The sequence below is a fragment of the Accipiter gentilis genome, chromosome Z (genome assembly GCF_929443795.1).
Source record: "Accipiter gentilis chromosome Z, bAccGen1.1, whole genome shotgun sequence".
Classification (NCBI taxonomy): domain Eukaryota; kingdom Metazoa; phylum Chordata; class Aves; order Accipitriformes; family Accipitridae; genus Astur; species Astur gentilis.
The window spans coordinates 8480510-8501178 of NC_064919.1; the positions used below are offsets into that span (position 1 = coordinate 8480510).

Genomic DNA, 20669 nt, shown 5'->3' on the forward strand with positions numbered 1-20669 from the left:
TAATTATTTAAAATATATTAGAAATCATCTTATATTTAGGGAAGTATTTCTCATCAATACACTAGGAAAAAAAAAAAATCTACTTCATTCAACGAATAGAATACTGCATGCTTTATGTTTTTCCCCATAATGCTAATGCAGAGCAGGTACGGTGAGGAGCACATCTGAACATCTGAATTTGACCTGCAAATATCCAGCTCTGCTCATAATCACACAACAGCTCTGCATCTTTACGTCAGTAACAGCACTTCCATAACACAAAGGTTATCCTGGGGTATATTTAAGGTAAATTCTAGCTTCCTTTAGCGCCAATAAGATGAATTAGGTCAACACTACCTGGCCAGCAAGCTCTACAGAAATCACAGCTTGTTAAGATACAGCTTAATGTGTGCTCACATATTTTACATAACAAAAGCACCATTTGCTGCTCCTAACTAGGGAATATGCAGTCATAGAGCAGTTGCTTGCAAGAAAGACATCAGCCATTTTTATATGCTTTTTGTAAAAAGCGGTGCACTGTATTGAATTTCATTGCAACAGCTACAAAATGAGGTAGTCTAATAGCAGCTTGAAGGAAGAGGAGGTCAGTGAGGCATTGCACATGAACAACAGTGTCTGGTATTTCTACAGAAACACAAAGGTAAAGTTTTCATTTTCATTCAGTGATCATACACCACTAGTATAAAATGTATCCCTTTTTAGCACTTAAGAGTTGGACAAGATGGGTCTGGCTTAACAGACTAGCCTAGTTCTTTCTGTTGTTCTCAGTTTTGATTTTTTAATTCTATTAACGACAACTGGGGGGGGAAAAAGAGCTAAAACTCTTCCTCAGTTTTCTTTTGCCTGTACTCAACTAAAATGTGTGTTAGGATATTTTTCAACTGATAGTTGAAATATATTCATTCTATGAAATAAATTGAGAAGTCCACTAATAGATGCATTCATAAAAATGAGTTGGCTGACAAATTGTCTACAGTCATGTAAGATGCTTATCCTGCAAAATAATTTTGTATTTCGTCAGTACAGTTGCTTAATTCTTACCCCATCCTCTTATAATACCATTGGTCTGTGCTCCTTCAGAGACAATAATTGCAAAGGCTATCATAAAGAAGAAAACCAGATTATTCACAGGTGATTGGGTTTCTCCAGATATCCTCTGTAACAATTACCACAATTGAATTTGAAGTGAAAATAGAACACCGCCCTTGTAAAAAAAAAGAATAATGCAAAGAAATAAAATTAGTACCTTCCAGGGTGAAAGATATAAAAGAGTTGCTTTTCCTTTTATGGTCAAGATTCTAATCAAGATTAAGTATGTATAAGAACATACAAATTCAGTCCATGCTTGGGATGACTCTGAAGTCGTATTGACTTAAAGGCAAGTATGTGCTGCTTAGGGTTATAAACCTTATAAAGAGTATTACCTTAATAATCTTATAGCTCAACCTTTTACTATAGACTGCAGATCTTTACAGACCTTACTGCAGCTCCCACAATAAGAATAAGAAGACTCTTGTAGTAGATGTAAGAACTGGATTGGTGCTAGACCCTGTAACTTGGTATCTTAAAAAAGTGATGCTGGCTGTTAAAAATGCATGCCTCAAGTGTTATGAAACAACGGAGAGCAGATACCAGACCTCAGCCTACAGACATTTAAATATGTGAATTATATTATTCATATTAATTTAATTATGGTGGCTACCAGGGCACAGTAATATTAAGTGGAAATACTTGATTTGAAATATTGGGTATTAAATTTGATTTGTGTCTATATTGCTAGTTTTGGACTTGAACATACTTGCAACAACAAGTTGTTGAAAAGAATAGGTGTTTGTTTTGACAACAATAGCATTTTTCCGTAATCCTTAACTGTGTCTTTGAAATAAATTAAACAAATAAGCATTAACCTACAGCTCTACATAAATGTATGTATGGACTCCATCTCACTGCAGAAGAAATTATTATTTTGTTTCTGTTGATATTACAGATACCTTATTCTTCAGCATCTCCTGGGAACTATGTAGTAAGTACACTTCTGCATGTTTGCTTATTAGAATAGATGTTACATTTTATTTAGGCAAAAAAATAGCTGTCCAGATGTTAGGAAGAACCCTTGTGTATTGGTTGAGAACTGTACATCTGATATGCACTTAGGGGGGTTTTTTCTGCCATCTATGGTGCATCTATTGATGGTCATTACTAGAATCATTATCAGTCTGGTCAAAATTGCCCTGAGTGCTGTTTTATTTCAGCAAACATTTATATAACCAATACAATATATTGCCTTCAATAATAAAGGACAAAAATCCCCCAGCTTTCTCAGTAACACAATATTGAGTATGAGTTTCTGAACTTCTTCAGAAAAAAAAGCATTTGAAGAGTTAGAACAAGCTTTTATCTCCCCAAAGATACACAAATGGGTTCTTATTGCTAACATTTTAAGAGAAATTTTTATTCATATAATTACCTTCTGAAAACTTGAAAATTCTTTTTTTCTCTATAGTCTGTTATGTCTTCATTTCACAGACATTGTCTTAATTTATTATGGATTAATTGGTATCATTGTTTTTTCTTAGTCTGTACTTTAGAATAAAATAGTTAAAACTTTGTAATAGGCCCAGCACTGAGCTGTCATTCAAAAGAACCTGAAATGCTAACCTTCTCTCTGGAATTTAACAAATACACTTTACCTATCAAGAAACTGGTTTTTGTTGGTGTATATACTGCTCTTTTGTGTCTCTATCCTGAGAGATTAACTTTGTTTATCCTTTTAGACTCTTTATTGCTCTTGTTACTTTTGTACTTGGATTATTTGTACTTCTGATGTACTCTTCTAAGGCATATTATTTCATCTGTTGTTATCACATGCTTAGTACTGGTGTGACAGAATAACAGGGGAGAATTATATGTTGGATTCCAAATTTCTGTTGGTCGGTCAGGTTTCAATAGACCTTTCTTTTGGTATTTCATGTTTTATCACCTCAAGATTAGAAAACTGCCGGGCATTGGCTTTAACCAGCATAAAACCTGAAGCTATTTCAGAATGTGAAAATAGCAGGTCCTTCGCCATGAGAACAGTATAACAGTGTTTTTTCATCTCTTTGTCCTGCTTAGAGGTTTCTCTTACTTTCAGTCTTAGTAGGAGAGATGATCTGCAGAGCTAAAGCTGAAGGATGAGTTCAAGGATGAGCTTGTTTTGTTTAGACAAAGGCAGTTTCTTTTGTCCTATATTTAGAGGATTAGCTGTGAAAAAGTTTATGATTCTCATAAGTGTCCATAATTGTAGTAGTCATTTTGCCACATGTTTACTGGAAACAGTCCAAATCTGGTGATCTCCAAACCAGTTCTTTTAATGCAGAACTTCATAAATTTCTCTCTGTTGGGAAGAGGTTTTGTTGCTTTTGCCCTAAACACTAGTGGTCAGTTTTGTTGCATATTTTGAAGATTTTTTTTGAATATTTTACTTCATATTCTCGGTTTTTAAAACTGTGAAGTCCTGAGAAACTAGAAAAGGAGATACTGTAGAAAATTCTTTTAAAGAAGCAAACCTAAGTAAAATGCAAGTTGTAGTAGCGGACTCTGTTGGTGTCAGCCAACAATCAAGCCAAAGGTCAGCCGGGATAAGTGGCTTGGGCAAAAGAGGGCATCACCATATTTCAGTGTATAGGCAGAGGAGGAGTAAAGAGGTGATTTTACCTCTTTCAGTGACAGTGATGAGACTGATGCTGGAATGTTGCATCTAACTGGCAACATTGAAGGGAAATCAAAAGATGTGCAGAGATGCAAGAACGAGACACATGAAAGATGGACGTCTTGGAGAAAATGCCTGAGCCTCTGGTCAGATGTGCTCTGTGAACTCCAGCTGTGCTAGTGAGAAAGGTTGCTGCCTGATTCCTTGTCCCCACTCTTCTGCTGAAGGTTAGTAGTCCTTCAGGTCTGCCACTGGAGTTCCTTGGATGAGTGACACTCTTTGTACAAAACAACTGAAGTTGATTGAAGCATTTAAAGAACCGGGTCCTTGCTGAAGCACTTCAGCTGACCCAAAAGAGGTGGAAGGACACACAGAGGGAGCTCCAAGCAGAGCTGAGGGTGCCGCTAGCAGAGGGTAGCGATGAAGCAGCTGAGGTGGGACATGGGTTGAAATCTGCCAGCATAAATGCTTGCACAGTGCATGTCCTGTCCGATGCTGAGAGCAGTAGTACTTCAGAAAGGCTCACCACATACTGGAAAAGGAATGCATGAACTCCAGCCATACAAACAGCTAAATAAGCAAAACTGGGGGGCAGTGGCTTCCAAGAGAGCATGTGTTTGGGGACAAGGTGTGGGCTGGAGAGCTCTTAAAGCAGCTTCTTAGCCAAAGGGGTTTGTAATCTGGAACTACAGGCTTTGAGAGCTTAATCTGGTTAGTTTATCAGACAGTTTTTGAGAAATAATTCCATTACATACGAATATATTCTCAGAGTGAAGGTAGTTGATGCCAAGAGGCTTTCTTAAGAGAAGAAAACATACAGTGAGAGTAAGTGCAAATTTAAAAGCAGATGCAAAACTTAGTAGTGAAGGTAAGTAACTTTTCTAATAAATGATCATTTAGTGGTTTCTACACCTCTTTGTGTGATGCTGAAAAATATATATAAACCTAAAAAAATGAAGTTAGTGAGCTTAGTGCACAAGTATGTGAATAAAAAGTCATAAAAAGCCTCTGATGCCTAGAGGGTCATATATGTGATCCAGCGGTCCCTTTGAATTTGGAGTCTGTAGCTTTGCAGCAGCAGCAATGTGGGAATTTCTCACTGCTGAGGGCTGAGTAGGCCTTTCGGACAGTTTTGGCAAGGCCAGTCCTAACACATTCATTTCTGATTCAGTTGTAATTTGGGAGGAGAAAAAAGCTATGTGGCTGCTGGCAGTATGAAATGAAGCTGTGATTATGCCTTGATTTTTATAAACTGATATGTGGGTTTCATGGTGGAACAAGCGTTTGTTCTAGCACACTTTATAATTTATAAAGATACTCACTGACCTTGCTTAGTTCACAAGCAAGGGGAAGCACAAGATCAAGAACTGGTAGGTGGGGTTACATATAAGGACGTAGAGGTATGTATATGTTGACTGACTGCAGGGCTGTGCTGCTGCTTCTCAGTAAAAGATTTCTGTTTCATTTACCATTAATGGTGAGTTGATCACCGGCTGGCAGATAGAGATGCTTCCCTCTGCAGGTACTTGTACAAACCTGCATAGGAGTGGTATCAGTCAGAAAGCTGAGAAGTTACTGAGTTTGATCATCTGAAAATAGTGTTTGCTGGTATATTACTGCTAAATGTTTTGTAAGAAATGTTATTTTAAGTAGGCCATTGAGAAACAGTGTCTATTGTTTTAAATCCAAGGCTTCTCTGCCTCCTTCCAAAATCTCAGTGAATTTTAGCAAATGTCAGCAATGTCCTTGTAAGCAAACGGGAACAACCAAACCTTCATATTTAGTGCCACTGAAAAAATATTCCTGTCTGGAACAGTATACCTGCTATTTTAAAATATAACAAAAGAGAGAAAAATATAATGAGTCATATGGCAACGAAAATAATAATAATCTGTTGCTAGCAATCCCTGTATTTTATATTATGGAAAGTCAATATTTATTGACACAGACATTTTTACCAAACTGGAAGTTGGTAGTTTTTAATGTTACTTAGAAATGTTAGTGGATCTGCAAACACAGGAAGCAAGATGTTATGGTTCTGTTCTTATTAAACTATTTGAATGTTTAGAATAAAATTCTTTGAGAAATTCTTAAAGAGCCTTAAAAAGCCTGTTTAACAACCAGAGTAGTTTGTGTGCAGTTCTTTGTCATAAACAGATTTGTAACACAGAAATACCTGAAACCAAGAAAATGAATGTTCCTTGATGGTCTTTTTTAGTTGTGGGGGTTTTGTTGTGGGTTTGTTTGGTTTTTTGTTTAATCTTTGATTTAGCAGTCTAGGCAAGTGTACCCAGCATTATCCTGACTTTTTTCATCCATTTGTCATTAACTTGAGAAGAAATTTTGTATACAGATGTTATTTTAAAAAATTGTAGGATATTATACAGACAGAATTAAGATGCTTATGGCATCGAGATACCAAGTCTGCCTAAAAAAGAAAGCTTTCTTAAGGTGATTAGGCTCTTCTGTACCCATAGGACACCCCCTTGGTTTGTGCTTAGTAAACTTTGGTTACTCTGCCATTGACTGTGAACAGAGTACAACCAAACAGAAATGCCAGCTGAAAAAAACAGTGGTAATAAAAGTAGGCTGAGGGAATGAAATATAATTGTCTTAAGCCCTGCTCCAAGCATTTCTCTTGTCTGACTCAAAGCATGACACAGAGTTATTAACTAATGGATATTCTTGGGTCTGTATACCCACGTACATCAAAAGTGTATACGAGAGCTTGCTCACCAGTTACCTTGTCTTAATCTGTGATGAGCTTATCACTAGCTATGTGAATAGACATTCACAATACTTTTTTTTTTTTTTTTTCATTTGTACTGTGTTCATGTTTTACTGTGGTATTTTTTTCCTTTCATGCTAACTGACCTTTTCTACTTTTTCTAGGGTCCTCCAGGAGGTGGAGGGCCACCAGGAACACCTATCATGCCTAGTCCTGCAGGTACTGAAATATACTTGGACATAATAAAACATAATTATAAGGGAATTTAGGAAATACACAGATTATTTTTCAGACTTTGATTTTTATAAAGATTCAGATAATGATAAATTATTGGGTTTATACTTCATCAGTTTTTTTCCTGCACTTTCACTCTCTTCCTCTCCCTGCTGTGTTGCAGAGATAAAAAGCATTGTATCTCTGCAGTTCAGAGCAATTCATTTCTCTGGCTTTTGAGCCATCTTTTCTTGCACAATTTCAGCAATAGCAAGTTAAAAACAAAAGAAGACACAGTCTTCCATTTGCTTTTGCAAGTGTTCTTTGGGAAAATTCCACCAGTTTGGAAGTTAGGAGATTTCTGAATCTGGTAGAACTTCCCTGTAGTATCCTATGGGTAGACCTGACCAACATGTGGCTCTTGAATGACGTGCTACATTGCGTGGATATGTCATCTGACTGGCAGCAGGGTCGTGCTGGACAGGTTGTTCTCCTCTGTCTTGCCATGGAGGAATAAGGCCCCAGAGGAGCCATCATCATGTTCTACCAGTGATCTGTTCCCAGAACTTCAGCTGCCCCATTGTTTCCCTAAGAAGTTTGTATCTTGCAACATGGACCACATGGAGATTGTGGCCTTGCAGTAGATTGGCCACATTCCTACTAAGGTTTGAGGAAACAATGAGGAGGATTCGGGATGGCTAGCTAGCTTCTCAAGGCTTAAAGATGGTCAGCTAGATGCAAGTATTTCCCTCCATTGATGTTCTGCAAAGATTCTGATATGAAGGTGGAACTGCAGGCTGTAGAGGATGCTGTCCTCCCCCATGGACATCATCACAAATCTGCTAAAATGAAAGTCATTACATCTTGTGTAACTCAATATTCAATAGCTACTCCTTTTGGCCACTATCTGCCTTTGTAACTTCCTTTCACCAGCTAAGAGGGACCTGTTGACCTCATTGATGTTACAGCGTCCTCAGTCCTTACGTCCTACATGTTCTTGCTGTCCTCTACAGCACAAGAGGCTAGGGACATTTCCTAACTGGCCATGAAAACTTCCTTCACCAATATAGTATCTTCTTTACACTCCCAGGGCTTTAAAAAAATGCAAGCTAAGATAAAGCGTAGGGCTTCCTTGTTCATATCATTAGTGAAGAAGATAATTAGTGCAAGCTGGCATTTAAAAGTTAGAATCTCTTTTAACATAAAACAAACTTATAGACAGCCTGCACTTTTAAAAATAGGCAGCACTGCATTTACAGCACGTGTTAGGCTGTCTTTGTGCAGCTCAAATAAAGCTTCTGCTGACAGTTGTTCTCATTTTCAGTTAGAGACTCAAAGATGTTTTGAGGCTCTGTTTTCCAAAGTATGAAAACACTTAGAAATTGGCCGCCTGAGAATTTTGCAAAGGTATTTACTTGCCTCTGAGACAAACCAGCTCCGAGGGTTCCCATGGCCCAGCCAGCCTGTATGTATTTTTACATGAGTCAGCAGAACATGGGGAGAGCCAGGGATGTGTTGCAAAAGGATCTAGTGGTTGAGGAACTTTTTGCCTCCTCATTGAATGTTAAAAATAACTTTTTATATGCTAATTTTGCTTTCATATCTTAAGGCTAAAAGCTTTTTGTTCCCCCCCCTTCCTCAGACAGCATATTTGAATGTTCTAGTGATACATAGTGCTCTGTATATCATGGAATTACTTACTGCGGTGAATTAATGTTTAGAAAACTGTCTTGGAAATATTAAGAAATAGATAAAACCCTTGATTTTAACTTCCCAGTGTATGTACAAATACATTCTTGTGGGAGGTCAAGCCACGTTCCTAGTTCCAACACATTTCAGTGGTCTCTGCTTTCTCACTTTCACTACTTCTGACTCAAAATTCCCCCATCACCTTGTCTTGGAAAAGGAGTTACAGCTCAGCAGTGGTTTTTCTGTGTGTTGTTAATCTCAAAACTCTGGTTCAAAGAGGTGGAATGGTCTTTTGGAGGATCTAGGCACAGAGTACCAAGCTATTCTTTATTCTTCTTGCAGATACTATTAGAGGTACTGATTTTCCAGAGTTGCCAATATTTTTTTAAATCATACTGTCCCCTCTGGGATGTATTTAGACTTGCCTTAGGTCATTCTCTTCTCAGTAAACCTTTTCATTACATGGTCAATCTCTTGTCAAGTTCCCTTGGGAAAGTTTTTTTGCCTAATTTGTCTACTATCTGCTGCATTTTTTGCCTTCTCTTTCATACAAATATTGATGAAAGGTGTTACGACTTCGCATGAGTTAGCGTGGGGATAAGCTGGAGATCAGAATGAATAATTTGTATCTACTAATGGTTCTCAGGCATTGGTTTCTTAAGTTCAACCAGAAGAGTTATCTGGGTTAATTCCTGGATTTCAACTCTGGATGTGCTCCACCTGAAAGTTCACGTGCCTTGATTGTGGGAAAAGGACTGAGATGCGATATAGCTGTGTCAACGTCTGGCAAGGCCAGATGAAACTCTTGGCAGAAGTTACTGGCTTAAGCACCACACTGTGCCAGGATGGTTTTGTTGGGTTTGGTCTCAGGTTTTTTGAAGCATTGCACCACACTGTACCATGAAGATACATCAGCTAAAGCTGTCCTTTGAGTGAGGATCTTTGCACAATGTTCCACTGAATAGTTAGATATATTCAAAATCAAATAGACTGACATGGATGAGAATAAAATATTTTCACGTGCTACAGTAACTTGCAGTCTGTATAATGAGAAGCTATTTATCATTTATTACAGATGGAAAACAAATTACAGGAAGTATTGATAAGAAAGAATCTCCTGTTTTGAAGATGAGTGAAGTAATTTGGAACTCCAGGAAAAAGGTTTTATGGAATTAAATAGTTACAGATACTTGGTGATTTATAAACCTTTTAACAGTCATGCATAAAACTAGACTCTGGAAGTAGTCACTTAGGGACTGTCGCAATTATTTCTTTTCATAGCTCTGTTGTGTGGTAGCAATAGATAGAAAGGGAATGAAATCTTCCATTATATTGCCACTGTGTATAAGTGATTCAGGCACAGAAATAATGGGAACAAAATGACAGGAAATGTATTAGGTGAGTAGTTTTATTGAAAGGTATATATTAGCGCTTAAAATAATCTCTTATTACAGATTCAACCAACTCTGGAGACAACATGTACACTTTAATGAATGCAGTACCACCTGGACCCAACAGACCTAATGTAAATATGAATCTAGTTATATACTTCCTTGAATTATACAGCCTTTTTTTATCCAAACACTACGTTTCCATCACATATCATTAATAATAAGTTTTCCATTTTTATGAGTGACACTTCAGTTGCTTCCCCCCCCACCATGTACTTTTAATGTTTTCCAAATCAATCACACCAATACATGCAAAATAATGATTGGAGCATATTCTTCTGCATGGAAAGACCTTAGAAGCTTCTGCATGTGGATCTTGGGGATGACTTAGTTTGTCACACTGCGGTGCAATAGACTTCTACGTGATAGGATGCCATCCTAGGAGCTGCCACTAAGCATTAGTTCCTTCAGGATGCAAACTTTCATTATAAAAAAAAAAAAATACCCTTGAAAAGGGAGGAGAAAATTGCTGGAAGTGACCCAGTATTATGTTGCCCTGCTGTTCTATAAAAAAAGGATAAAATTAATGCCTCTGAGAAGAAACAAACTTCCCTGTTTAACCAAATGGGATGTTAAGAATGAAACCTATTGATAACATTCAAGTATTTGCATAATGAACTAGTTAATTTGTGACTATTTTAGCCTAAATTTCAGCAGTTCTAGAGCTGACAAAAATCTGGATTCTTACATAGAGCTTGTTTTTTCTCTGATCTTTCTCTATGCCTTCAGTTTTATTGTGTTTCTCTGATTACAACAATATTCCATTTAATCACAATCCATATTAGGGGCCATTTGAAAAAAAGACCAGTAGAACTTAAAAATACAGATACTTAGATATTGCTGAATTATTATGCAGTGAATTTTAGAAATTTTTCTGTAATGTTAATGTCTTCAAGTTTTTGAAGAACTATATTTAAGGTCAGTATCTGAAATTTGACAGAAACTGCTCTTGCTGCAAATAGAGTGAGTAGTCCAACTGTCAGTACGGATAAGGTGGGGTTTGAAAGCTGTTAATTAATCACTTGCTCATTGAAGAGAATCATGAAGTTCGCTGTAACTTCAATGGGAGTAGAGTTAGGTCAGCACTAGCAGGTTTGAAAGTCATACACAAAGTGTTGAAGTATACAGTAAGTTATTCCTAAGTTACATTGCAGCCTACAGTTTGCAAAAATCATTAAGGTAGCATTGGAAAAAGTGAACAAAAGCAATGATGTTTTTGCAGTCTTCACATGAAAGACTTTCATTTGACTTGCGCATTCAGAGCTGGGACTGTGCATTTTGCCTTTACTTTTTCTGTTTTTCTGGGGTTTTTTTTTTGTTTTTTTTTTTTTTTCCTGAGGAATATTGTCTTTTTATTAGACTATCTAAAAAAATTGTACAGTAATAGCAATTTTTAATGTCTGATCCTTTTGTAGTTTCCAATGGGGCCAGGGTCAGACGGACCTATGAGTGGACTGGGTGGAATGGATTCACATCATATGAATGGATCATTAGGTAATGATAGTAAATATTGTGAATTTTCAATTACTAGTGCCATTTTCTATGACTAGTTCTCTAGTTATGTGGAAGACTGTATGTAAAAATATTTTAAAAACTGAAAAAGCTGCAAATACATCAATAATAAGTACTAAGATACTTCTAAAGTATATGGGTTGGCATACATCATGCACCTCTGGAAGAAAAATACTGTATTTTATTTATGTAAGAGAGCGTAGTTTAATCCAGTTGATGCAAACCAGTCTAAAAGCATACCATCCCAGTGATGTAGAGGTGAAGGCTTAAGAACCATTTTTATTTACCTCTCTTCCTATTTGAAAATCTTGGGTAGATGTCATTGTGACATGGTGTTGCACATTCTTATCAATTACCTGGAAGGAAGTTATTACATATTTTGATGTTTGTGTTAAGCTGGGTTTATCCCAGCATTTTGATATCCTCATTTGTTCTATAGTCTAGCCATATGCCTGTTAAGTGAGTATTATTACTCCATCCCCATTAGCAGCTTCAGACAGGTGCTGATTTTAATGCACCCGGAAGAACGTGAATTCTTGTCAGGGCATGCAAAGGCAGGAGGAACAGTGTACTGCTTGACTTTTGACACTATGCTTTTTGAAGGACTCGTATCTAGGGGAGAAGCCTTGCACAACTGCAAAACGCACACTGCTTTATCTCCTGACTATCCTACCAAACTCTTTGCTCTTACTCTTTTCTGGAAGCATGATAGACACTTGAAAGAAGTCTAAGAAGCAAACCACAGCTGAATAAATTGCATTTATGCCTTCCTTTTCCATACCCACAAGGTAAACAAATACCTTGTTTTTATTTCTGCTCATACCCTAACACCAGGCCAGTAGCTCTGAATACAATTCTTGTGTTGTACTCTTCACTTCTGTCTGCACCAGTCATGCAGGCAACAACAAGGGGGAACCTCAGGCTGCAAAGACTTGAAATCTCTTTCTTTTTCTATCCCCCTGGTCCACCAGCAATGTTCTGTTTCACATCTGGGAGCTGGCTCAATGCCTACAAGAGGCACCAGCAGCACCCTTCTGAGCAGTGTTTTCCTTTATGGGGAGAAACCCAAGCAAGCTAGATACAGGTCAGGCAAGCAGAAGCCAAGCTGCCAGAGTGCACCTTGCTTCCATCCCCAGAGAAAAGGTCCGTCGCCTTCCCAGCACAGGCATTGACCAACCTGAACTCCGTACCATTTAAGTCCATACTGCCGTGGTGGGTGGAGATCTGTCACTTGTAGCCCAAAAGTTGGAGGTTGTGAGAAAGGAGGTATAAACACATAAGAAGAAGGGATAAATTCGAAGAGGCTATGATAAGATGAGAAAAAAACCTAAGCCATCAAACCTCATTTAACAGACATGTTCTAAACAATTAAAATTCAGCACTAGGCATCTATCTCCTAATAGAATTATCTTTTTTTTCTAGGAAAGCATGTCCCTGAAATTCCTAGATTACTTTGCATAAGGACACCTTGTGATTTTACAGCCTTTCTTTACATATTACAATCCTAAAATGGATTGTTGCTTTAATTAATAATGATGCACATTACATTCAAATAAATTAAAAACTATGTAAAAGGTAATCACATCTTTTTCTGTCACTTTCTATAGCCTGAGAATTAGTTCTTAGCTAAAAGAAAAAATTAAATTGAAACAGTTATGGAATTATTTTACATGTACCTAGCATTCAGTTAGTTATTTTCTCTAGTGAAAGTGATGAAGTGCTTAGTCAAATTAATGATGACTGCTCTATGGGGGTAACTTCATATCTAAACCGGAACCTGAGTTCTTTAAGGAGAGGATTACTGGGAGAGATCTGCTGCATTCATTTCCATGCTGCAGTAGGCAGCTGTGTCTCATAATCAGATGGATAAATTGGTCGAGGTCCATCTTGAACTTCTCCAACTTCTTTGAACACAACCCTTCTATTGGATATCTGTTCATAGCTCTGATGGTTAGGAAGAAATCTTTTCCTGATTTCCACCAAATTTATCCTTGAGGCCATGACAAAATAACTCTTCATGACATTTATGTATCTGATATATTTATAGAGACAAATTATATTCCTTCTCAGCCTTAATTTGCCTGGCTAAGTATAGTAAGCTATTTCAGTCTCCTCCCACAACTCCATTTTCTTGATTGTTTTTCTCAGATGCTCTTCTAGTTTTGTATTCAGTACTTTCCTAGAATTTGTCTTTCCTGAAAATAGGTGATCAGAATTGTTTACTGTGTGCTTCTGCTAAAAATGCTTTTCTTGTTACATCAATCCTAAAGTTATATTTCCTGTACTCTTGGCTCTACCTGAGTGAGAGCTACAGCATGTGAAAAAAATGTTTTTCAGTAGTCTTGCACTCATTATATTTATTTGGTTTCTGTTACCTTGGTCTTCAGGATCATCTGCTTTCTTCTGAAAAATTCTGTCATCAGTATTTGTAATGTATCAAATGTTGATGTCATTTCAGCCAATTTCAGTAGTAGGTTTCTGCTTCTGGGAGCAAAGACATTGGTGAAACCCTCCCAGCTGACCTTAGTGATAAGAGTGGTCTTTTTTTTTTTTTTTTTCCCCACAGGAATATTAACTTCTACTAGTTAGCCATGATTTTGCTTTTTTTTTTCTCAAGCTGAAGCAACATTTCCAGTAGGTGGATATACCCCAAATTAATTGTGTTACCTGTAGCCTGGCTAATAGGACAGGGAGGTTGGACATACAGTTTCTTGAGTTGTGCTGGGCTGTCTCGTCCTGATAGGATGCCGTCCAAATAACCAATACAGATCAGAAGTGTGTCCTGCATTCTTTTCTCATTTTTTGCACTGGGCGTGTACACAGAGAAAGGACTAACGTTATTCAATACTGACTGTAACCTTTTACTAAGAGAGGCATTGGGATGGAAGTCAGATGATGCATGCTTGGTTATGTTTTAAAATATTGCTGTTACACTATATATTTACTATGAAAAAAAATCTTAGATTAACTTCATCTCAAAACTAACTGAATAATTGTCTGTTTTAATTTAAGGCTCAGGAGACATGGACAGTATTTCCAAAGTGAGTATCTAATCAAATACTTGGAATTTTTAGACTGTTTCACTCTAAAAGTATTTTTTTTGTCTCTGTTACAAATCTTTTTGTTATGTGTCTACACTTTCTGTTTGTGAACTCTTTGGAGGCTGTGCAGACAGCATTAGTAAAAATAGAAAATTTTAAAATGATGTAATCAATAGGGAGTATAAGTAGACTTATTCCCTACTGCATAATAGTATGTATTAATGAATGTGATTAATTATATCCAGTTCGTAATCTGATTGATCATGTTATAATCTTCCATACTGTTAAGACAAATGAATATAGTTCTAACGATGAATCCTAGTTAAATGTAAATTTGGGAAAATGTCATTAGGATGTTACATTTATGCACTGCATGATTGCTTTTGTCACCTCTATAAGGCAATGTTAATATCTTAATCATTAGTAGAAGTTCCTAAAAGCTAGATTAAGAAGCAGTATCAGAAGAAGCACTATTTTGATATCACAACCATTAAATAGTTGGAAGTGAATGCAAGTTTAACCTGCAGGGGTTTTGCATCCATGAAAATAATATTGTGCTTGAAAGTGTCACTTCTTCCATAAAAATAAAACTACTACATACGTGATCATCGTTAATTTAGGAATTAATAAGCTTAGTTGGTATTGATAAAGCGGCATAAATCTGTCCCCTGCAAAACACTATTTTTTTTCACTCAGCATTTCAGATGTAACTGACTGAAACTAATAAATATATGACTACAGCAATCTCTCTGCACTTTCATACTTTTGATCTATAAATACAGAAATTGATGAAGAGATTGTTTCAGTTAAAATTTTATAACTCATTAATTTGTAGCAAAATTCTTAACATATCTTCCAAGAAAGGAGTATTGAGTTTGTTTTGAGCATCTCAGCTGCCTGTGTATTTTGGGTGCCCCAGGACAGCGTACCGCAGTGCTGCCACTAGACCTCTTCCAGGGCAGACTTTGCCATTTCAAATCTAAGGCTGGTCTGCATGTGCTCCGGTCCGGCCAGGGACCCTGTAGGTCTGTTCTCAGGAGCTGTGATGAGATACCACACGTAGGGAACAAAATGCTCACCTAAATTCCCATACGTTAACACAGAAGTTTGTAGTGTGAATTTGTTGAGAGTACACTTCCAGGTGTTCAAAAGGCAGGAATCATTCTTCACTTAGTGATGCATATTTGTATGTTCCAAAGAGGAGGAGGATGACCCTGTACAGTTTCCCAGTTTGTGGTCTTCTGGTGGTGTGCTATAGAAGAGGGGTAGTAGCCTGTAAAGCATGCTTAGCGTGTCTTTCCTGGAGGGAAGGACCTCAGCAATATGTGTCCAAGGCCATTGCTGCTCCTGTGAGGGGGCAGTGTATATAGCAGTCCTATATTTTTGTACAGTTTTAAGATCTATAACATTTTCAGGCACTGAAAAGAGTAAAATGATGGATTGAAATGACCGTGTTCCCTTAGTTGTACTGTGCTTAGATGTGCAGTGATGGATTCAATAAAAGCCTGCAGTGAGATAATAAGCATACAGCACTTTTTAAATCCATGTCCATATTTTTTATTCAGTATTTTTATTGTAAATGGCAGCATTTCTTAAGGAAAAAACCCGAATCATTTCCTTTAGCTTGCCACGGGATTATTTTTAAAAGCCTGTATTCAACTCACTGGTATTAGTATCCGTATACGTGCTAATACAAGTATCAGGAGCTCTGAAAACCTGGGACCAAAAATTTACCTGGAAGTCTTGTAATTTGTTAACTATAACAAATAACTCATGGAAATCACATTTGATGCATGTCTTTTTCGAATAACTAAATGAAAAATGCTGCTAACTTTGGAAGTAACAGAGTTGTCCTCTTACACCATTCTGTCTTTTTCTGAGTAGCACTGCCCAATATGCAGCCTTCATTGACAGTAGTAAAAGTGTGTGGGTAACATTGGTAATTTTGGGTAGGTAGTAGTACACGATGCTTTTGAAACTTGAATGGAAAAGTTCTGCTTGCAAGGAATAGTAGATTTCTGGGGTTGATGCATGCAAAATTATTATGTGGCTGCCTTCCAATTTTTACACAGTTACCAGGATTGTTCCTCCTGAGGCAACAGTTTCCCTGCATACATCACCAGCCTGTCTTGCAGTTGGCTTTTTCACAAGTAGACTTCCAGTGACGGAAATTATTTACTGAAGTTAGCACAGTTTGGGGTGTGTGATGCTCAAGTCCAGGCACAGGACTTCAGTGGAGCAAAATGCATTTTAGAGGAGCTGATTATCAACACAGGAGATGTACAAATTTAATCCAGTCTTCATAGAATCAGTACAGCTCACAGAATTCAGAGCTACATTTTCTAGAGAAGATTCTAATTTAATTGGCTGAATGGCAAAACTTGAAGTTTTTATGAAGTAAATTGAGATGGGGAAGTAAATGAACTGAAATTATGCATATTAAATAAACATTAATAACCAGTGTTTCTTGCAGTGCCCATGGAATTTGTGTAGGCATCAAACACATACTTGCTTTGGAAAAAATCAGCTAGTGCTACAATGCTAGACCCCATACTGGCCATAAAAGCAGCCCAGGAGAGTTGCTGTAAAAGTGTTTATGTCAGGAATTTGAACCTTTGGGGCTGGTGTTCTGTAGCAATTGCAGAATTTCAAAGCTTTGCGCTACACAGAGCAAGATAAAATAGGGGTAAATCCCCCAGGAATGAACAAAAGGGCAGGAACATGATATAAAATAAATGTGACAAGGCCTTAGTGGGATTTAAACTTCATATTCATAGATTTTAAGTCCAGAAGGGACTGGTATGATTGTGTAGTATGACCTCCTGCATAACACAGGCAACAGGACTTCCCTGAATTAGTTCCTGCTTAAGGTCCAGTAGCTGTGGTTGAACTGAAGCAATCGTTTTTAACCTTTTTCAAGCTGTGGATCCCTAAATATTTGCTATCCTAATTTCACTGAATAGCAAACTTAATCATCTGATGTTAATCAACTAGTTAGGCTTTTAGTAGTCTTTGATGGACATATTGTCCAGTGATTCCTGGAGATCTGGGGGTCACAATGTCAGAAGCAGTGAACCAGACTGAGGTAAGCAAAAGGGCTAAGGCAGGGGTTTTGACCCAACTCTGTAAGCTGCATTTCAGATGCTAGTAAAAAAGTTATGCTTGCATGTTGCTTATGTAATTAATTTTATACTTAATCTATAACTAAAAATAAATATACAAAGCTGGACCCATATACATGCTTGGCCATTCAGACTGAGAATGGTGATCTTCTGTCAGGGGAATGTGGTGAAAACTTAACAGCAGCCTTTCATTGACTATAGAAAATACATTACAAAGCGGACAGTATATATATAGCAGTCAGGCCTACCAGCCTGCTAACACAGTAGCAAAAAGTAACTGATTTAAGTTGTATTTGGTGAAGCTGAGGACAACATTTTTTGTTCTCTGTGGAGGTGAAGGAAATCTGTGGAACAGTGGAATATGTTGCAATATTTAAATTATGGACAGTGGTCAACATGGGACTTCATGATTACAAAGAGGACCATGCAGAAATATGGTATGACAGGGAAGTAGAAGTCATGGCTATCCCATCCCATCTTCTGTTCTAGGAACACTCCAATGTACATCTTTAAAGTGCAAGGGTAGGATAGATAGCCTTTGTAGTTCTGAGGAAAGTGACAAGAAATTAAGGGGACTTTCTCATTCTTTAATGTTTCCAATTTTTCATTCAAAGTTTGAATCTGCAGATCTAGTTGTACTAAATGAAGACTGCATGCAGGTATTTTCAAAGTGCAAAATACCTGGGTTTTTTAAAGAAAAAACCCTCTCTGCTAACAGACACACTGCGTCAGGATTGTAACTGAAAATAACATAAGAAAAAGAGGACAAATTCAGTTAGGATTCTTTCATCCATTATAAGTTGGTCACTTTGACCAAGATCACTACGGAGTTGCGTTTTGTTAGCTTACCCATTGACTGCTCTAGGTTTGTGTTTCAATTTATTGTGACATACCAGATTTGCATTTGTATAAGTAAAATCTCAACAGCAATATTGCGTTCAGTTTTTCTGAATCAAAAAAAAATCAAGGGGAGAACTGTGATAGATATAAATGTTTCATAATGAAGTTCGTGACTTCACTCCCCCCTTTCCCTGAATACTGCTTTTCCGTCACAAATCCTCTGTAAGTAGGAGTCTTCACAGTGATGGGAAGAGAAATGCCTGTGCTCCAGGCATGGTAGGGTACCACAAATCAACTTTGTAAAAACACATAACTAATTGTAGTGTCTACAATGATCATGTATTAGCTATTGACTCAGAAGAGTTTCTGTGACAATTACCTTGTTTCACCCTTTCTTTAAGTAACTGAATCTTGAAAGCATTTTCTGAATGTTGCAGAGGTGGTTGTACACTTATGTTTAAAAAAGGAATTTATCTTCACAAGCCTTTATATTGTTATTATATATTAGCATTTCAGTCACACCTAGGCACTGGAAGGGTAGATTAAAATGCTGTTGCATTATTCTCTGTGCAAGCAAATAGCAAAAATACAGCTCCTCCTGAAAGTGTTTGTGAGCACAGTTCAGTGGTTAGCTGTTACTCAGGAGTCTTTTATCTAATACTCTTGTTAACTCTTCTATCTATAAATGCTATTAGCTGTACTCAGTGTAGTGGTTTAGCACTTGAACCACACTTGTGAACTACTTGTGAAACTGTATTTCAATAAACTGTGAATGCTATGAACTACGATTGCAGGCACAAGACTTTGCAAAGGTCTGTGTAGACAAGATCCATCCATATTTCTAGCTTGAAGTACGTATTCATAAGTCATGTATGTCAAGGCACACTCTCATAGACTTCACTGAATTTGACCACATGATTTAATGTAATGACAGAGCTACCTTGTATACCTGCTGCAGCCATTTATAGCTTTTCCTGACTTCAGTAGGAGAAGATGCTGGCCATAATGTGGAAACAAGAATTACAGGTAAATAATTCTTGGTTCAGGGAAGAAAACATTACTTTACAGGCTAAAATTAGTGACTGAATCATGCAGAACCCTAGAGAGGCTTATTTTTTCATCTTTGAAAATCCCAGTGCATGGTAAAGTGCATCTGAGTGCGCTACAGTATCATGTAGAGCGTGTCTCTGGCACACTTTGTGAAGCTGGGAAATGAACTGAAATCTTCAAAACTTAATATGTATTTTTAAATCTTATTTAACAGAACTCTCCGAGTAATATGAGCATGAGTAATCAGCCTGGCACTCCCAGGGATGACAGTGAGATGGGTGGAAACTTCTTAAACCCTTTTCAGAGCGAGAGCGTAAGTATTTCCTTACCTAGGCATTGTTTTTTGGGGGGGTGGGGGGTAGGGGGGCTGGGGGGTGTTGGCTTTTTTTACTTTGTGAACCTTTATCTCTGTCATTTTCCTTAAAAAAAAAAGAAAATTAACAGCAAGAACAAACAGTTTTGCAGTACTGTGCCTTACATGTTTTTTTACTAGCTTCTAAAATTATGGTATTGATTTGACAAAAAATTGTTTAAAAGACTGCTAGAAGTTGAGCTGAAACTGGAAAATGTGGGAGGTGTAGATTTACTGCAGAAACTCTAGATTAAGAGGTCAGTTGTCAATGAAAGTTAGATCTGTCAAGCAGTAATAATTAGACCTCATGTATTCAGTAATGCACAACGGGCATTTGTCAGGCAATAGACAGATCCTTACATCTGAGTGTTTCAATGTGTGGTTGCCCACCCTTTGACTCCTAAACAATGTGTTTTGCAGGGAATGTCTTTTAGAACAGGATTCAGGTTGAAGTGTCTAATTAGAGCACCCATAGATGTCATGCTGCAAAGTTGCAGCGTGCTATTAGAGCCAGAAAAAGCAAAGGTTCCCTCTAGTGTTCATTCTGGGACAAATGATGCTTTTTTAAAATGGAGAATGCTTGAGGCAGCAAAACATGGTGTAAAATACATTACAAAGCAAGACTGCAGTATTTTCATACTCATGTGCCTGAAGCTGGGTTTCTAAATCCACATTTAGGTTCCTAAATAGGAGTGGCCTGATTTTTCAGAAGTGCTGAGTGACTTCAACACTTCTATTCTTAATGGAAATCACTGCTGCCAGAAGTGAGTGCAACTTCATTAACTATGCCAGTGGTGAACTTCATCTTAGAAATTATGATGAGTAAACAGTTTCTGTTAGATCACAAAACAGTTGAATTGCATGACAAATTTCATGGGAATCAGATTTTGGGTTTTTTGGGGGTTTGCTTCTTTAAGTAGTAAAAAGGAAGTTTCTGCATGTTACCTTTTCATGTCTTCATAAAGAGGGCACATGTTCAG

At 37.4% G+C, this 20669-nt stretch overlaps 1 protein-coding gene across 6 annotated transcripts in view; it reads left to right on the forward strand.

Annotated features, from left to right (window-relative positions):
- The window catches only part of SSBP2 (single stranded DNA binding protein 2), a 196161-nt gene that overhangs the window by 160207 nt on the left and 15285 nt on the right, over nucleotides 1–20669 (forward strand). For 4 of the 6 annotated variants that reach the window (XM_049796417.1, XM_049796413.1, XM_049796412.1 and 1 more), the window contains 6 exons: nucleotides 1988–2023; nucleotides 6584–6638; nucleotides 9776–9846; nucleotides 11188–11266; nucleotides 14297–14325; nucleotides 19552–19650. In XM_049796417.1, the coding sequence (XP_049652374.1) occupies nucleotides 1988–2023; nucleotides 6584–6638; nucleotides 9776–9846; nucleotides 11188–11266; nucleotides 14297–14325; nucleotides 19552–19650 (369 nt within the window). Of the gene's footprint in view, nucleotides 1–1987; nucleotides 2024–6583; nucleotides 6639–9775; nucleotides 9847–11187; nucleotides 11267–14296; nucleotides 14326–19551; nucleotides 19651–20367; nucleotides 20450–20669 lie in introns of those variants that run through there. The other 2 variants (XM_049796414.1, XM_049796416.1) reach the window with 2 other exon arrangements.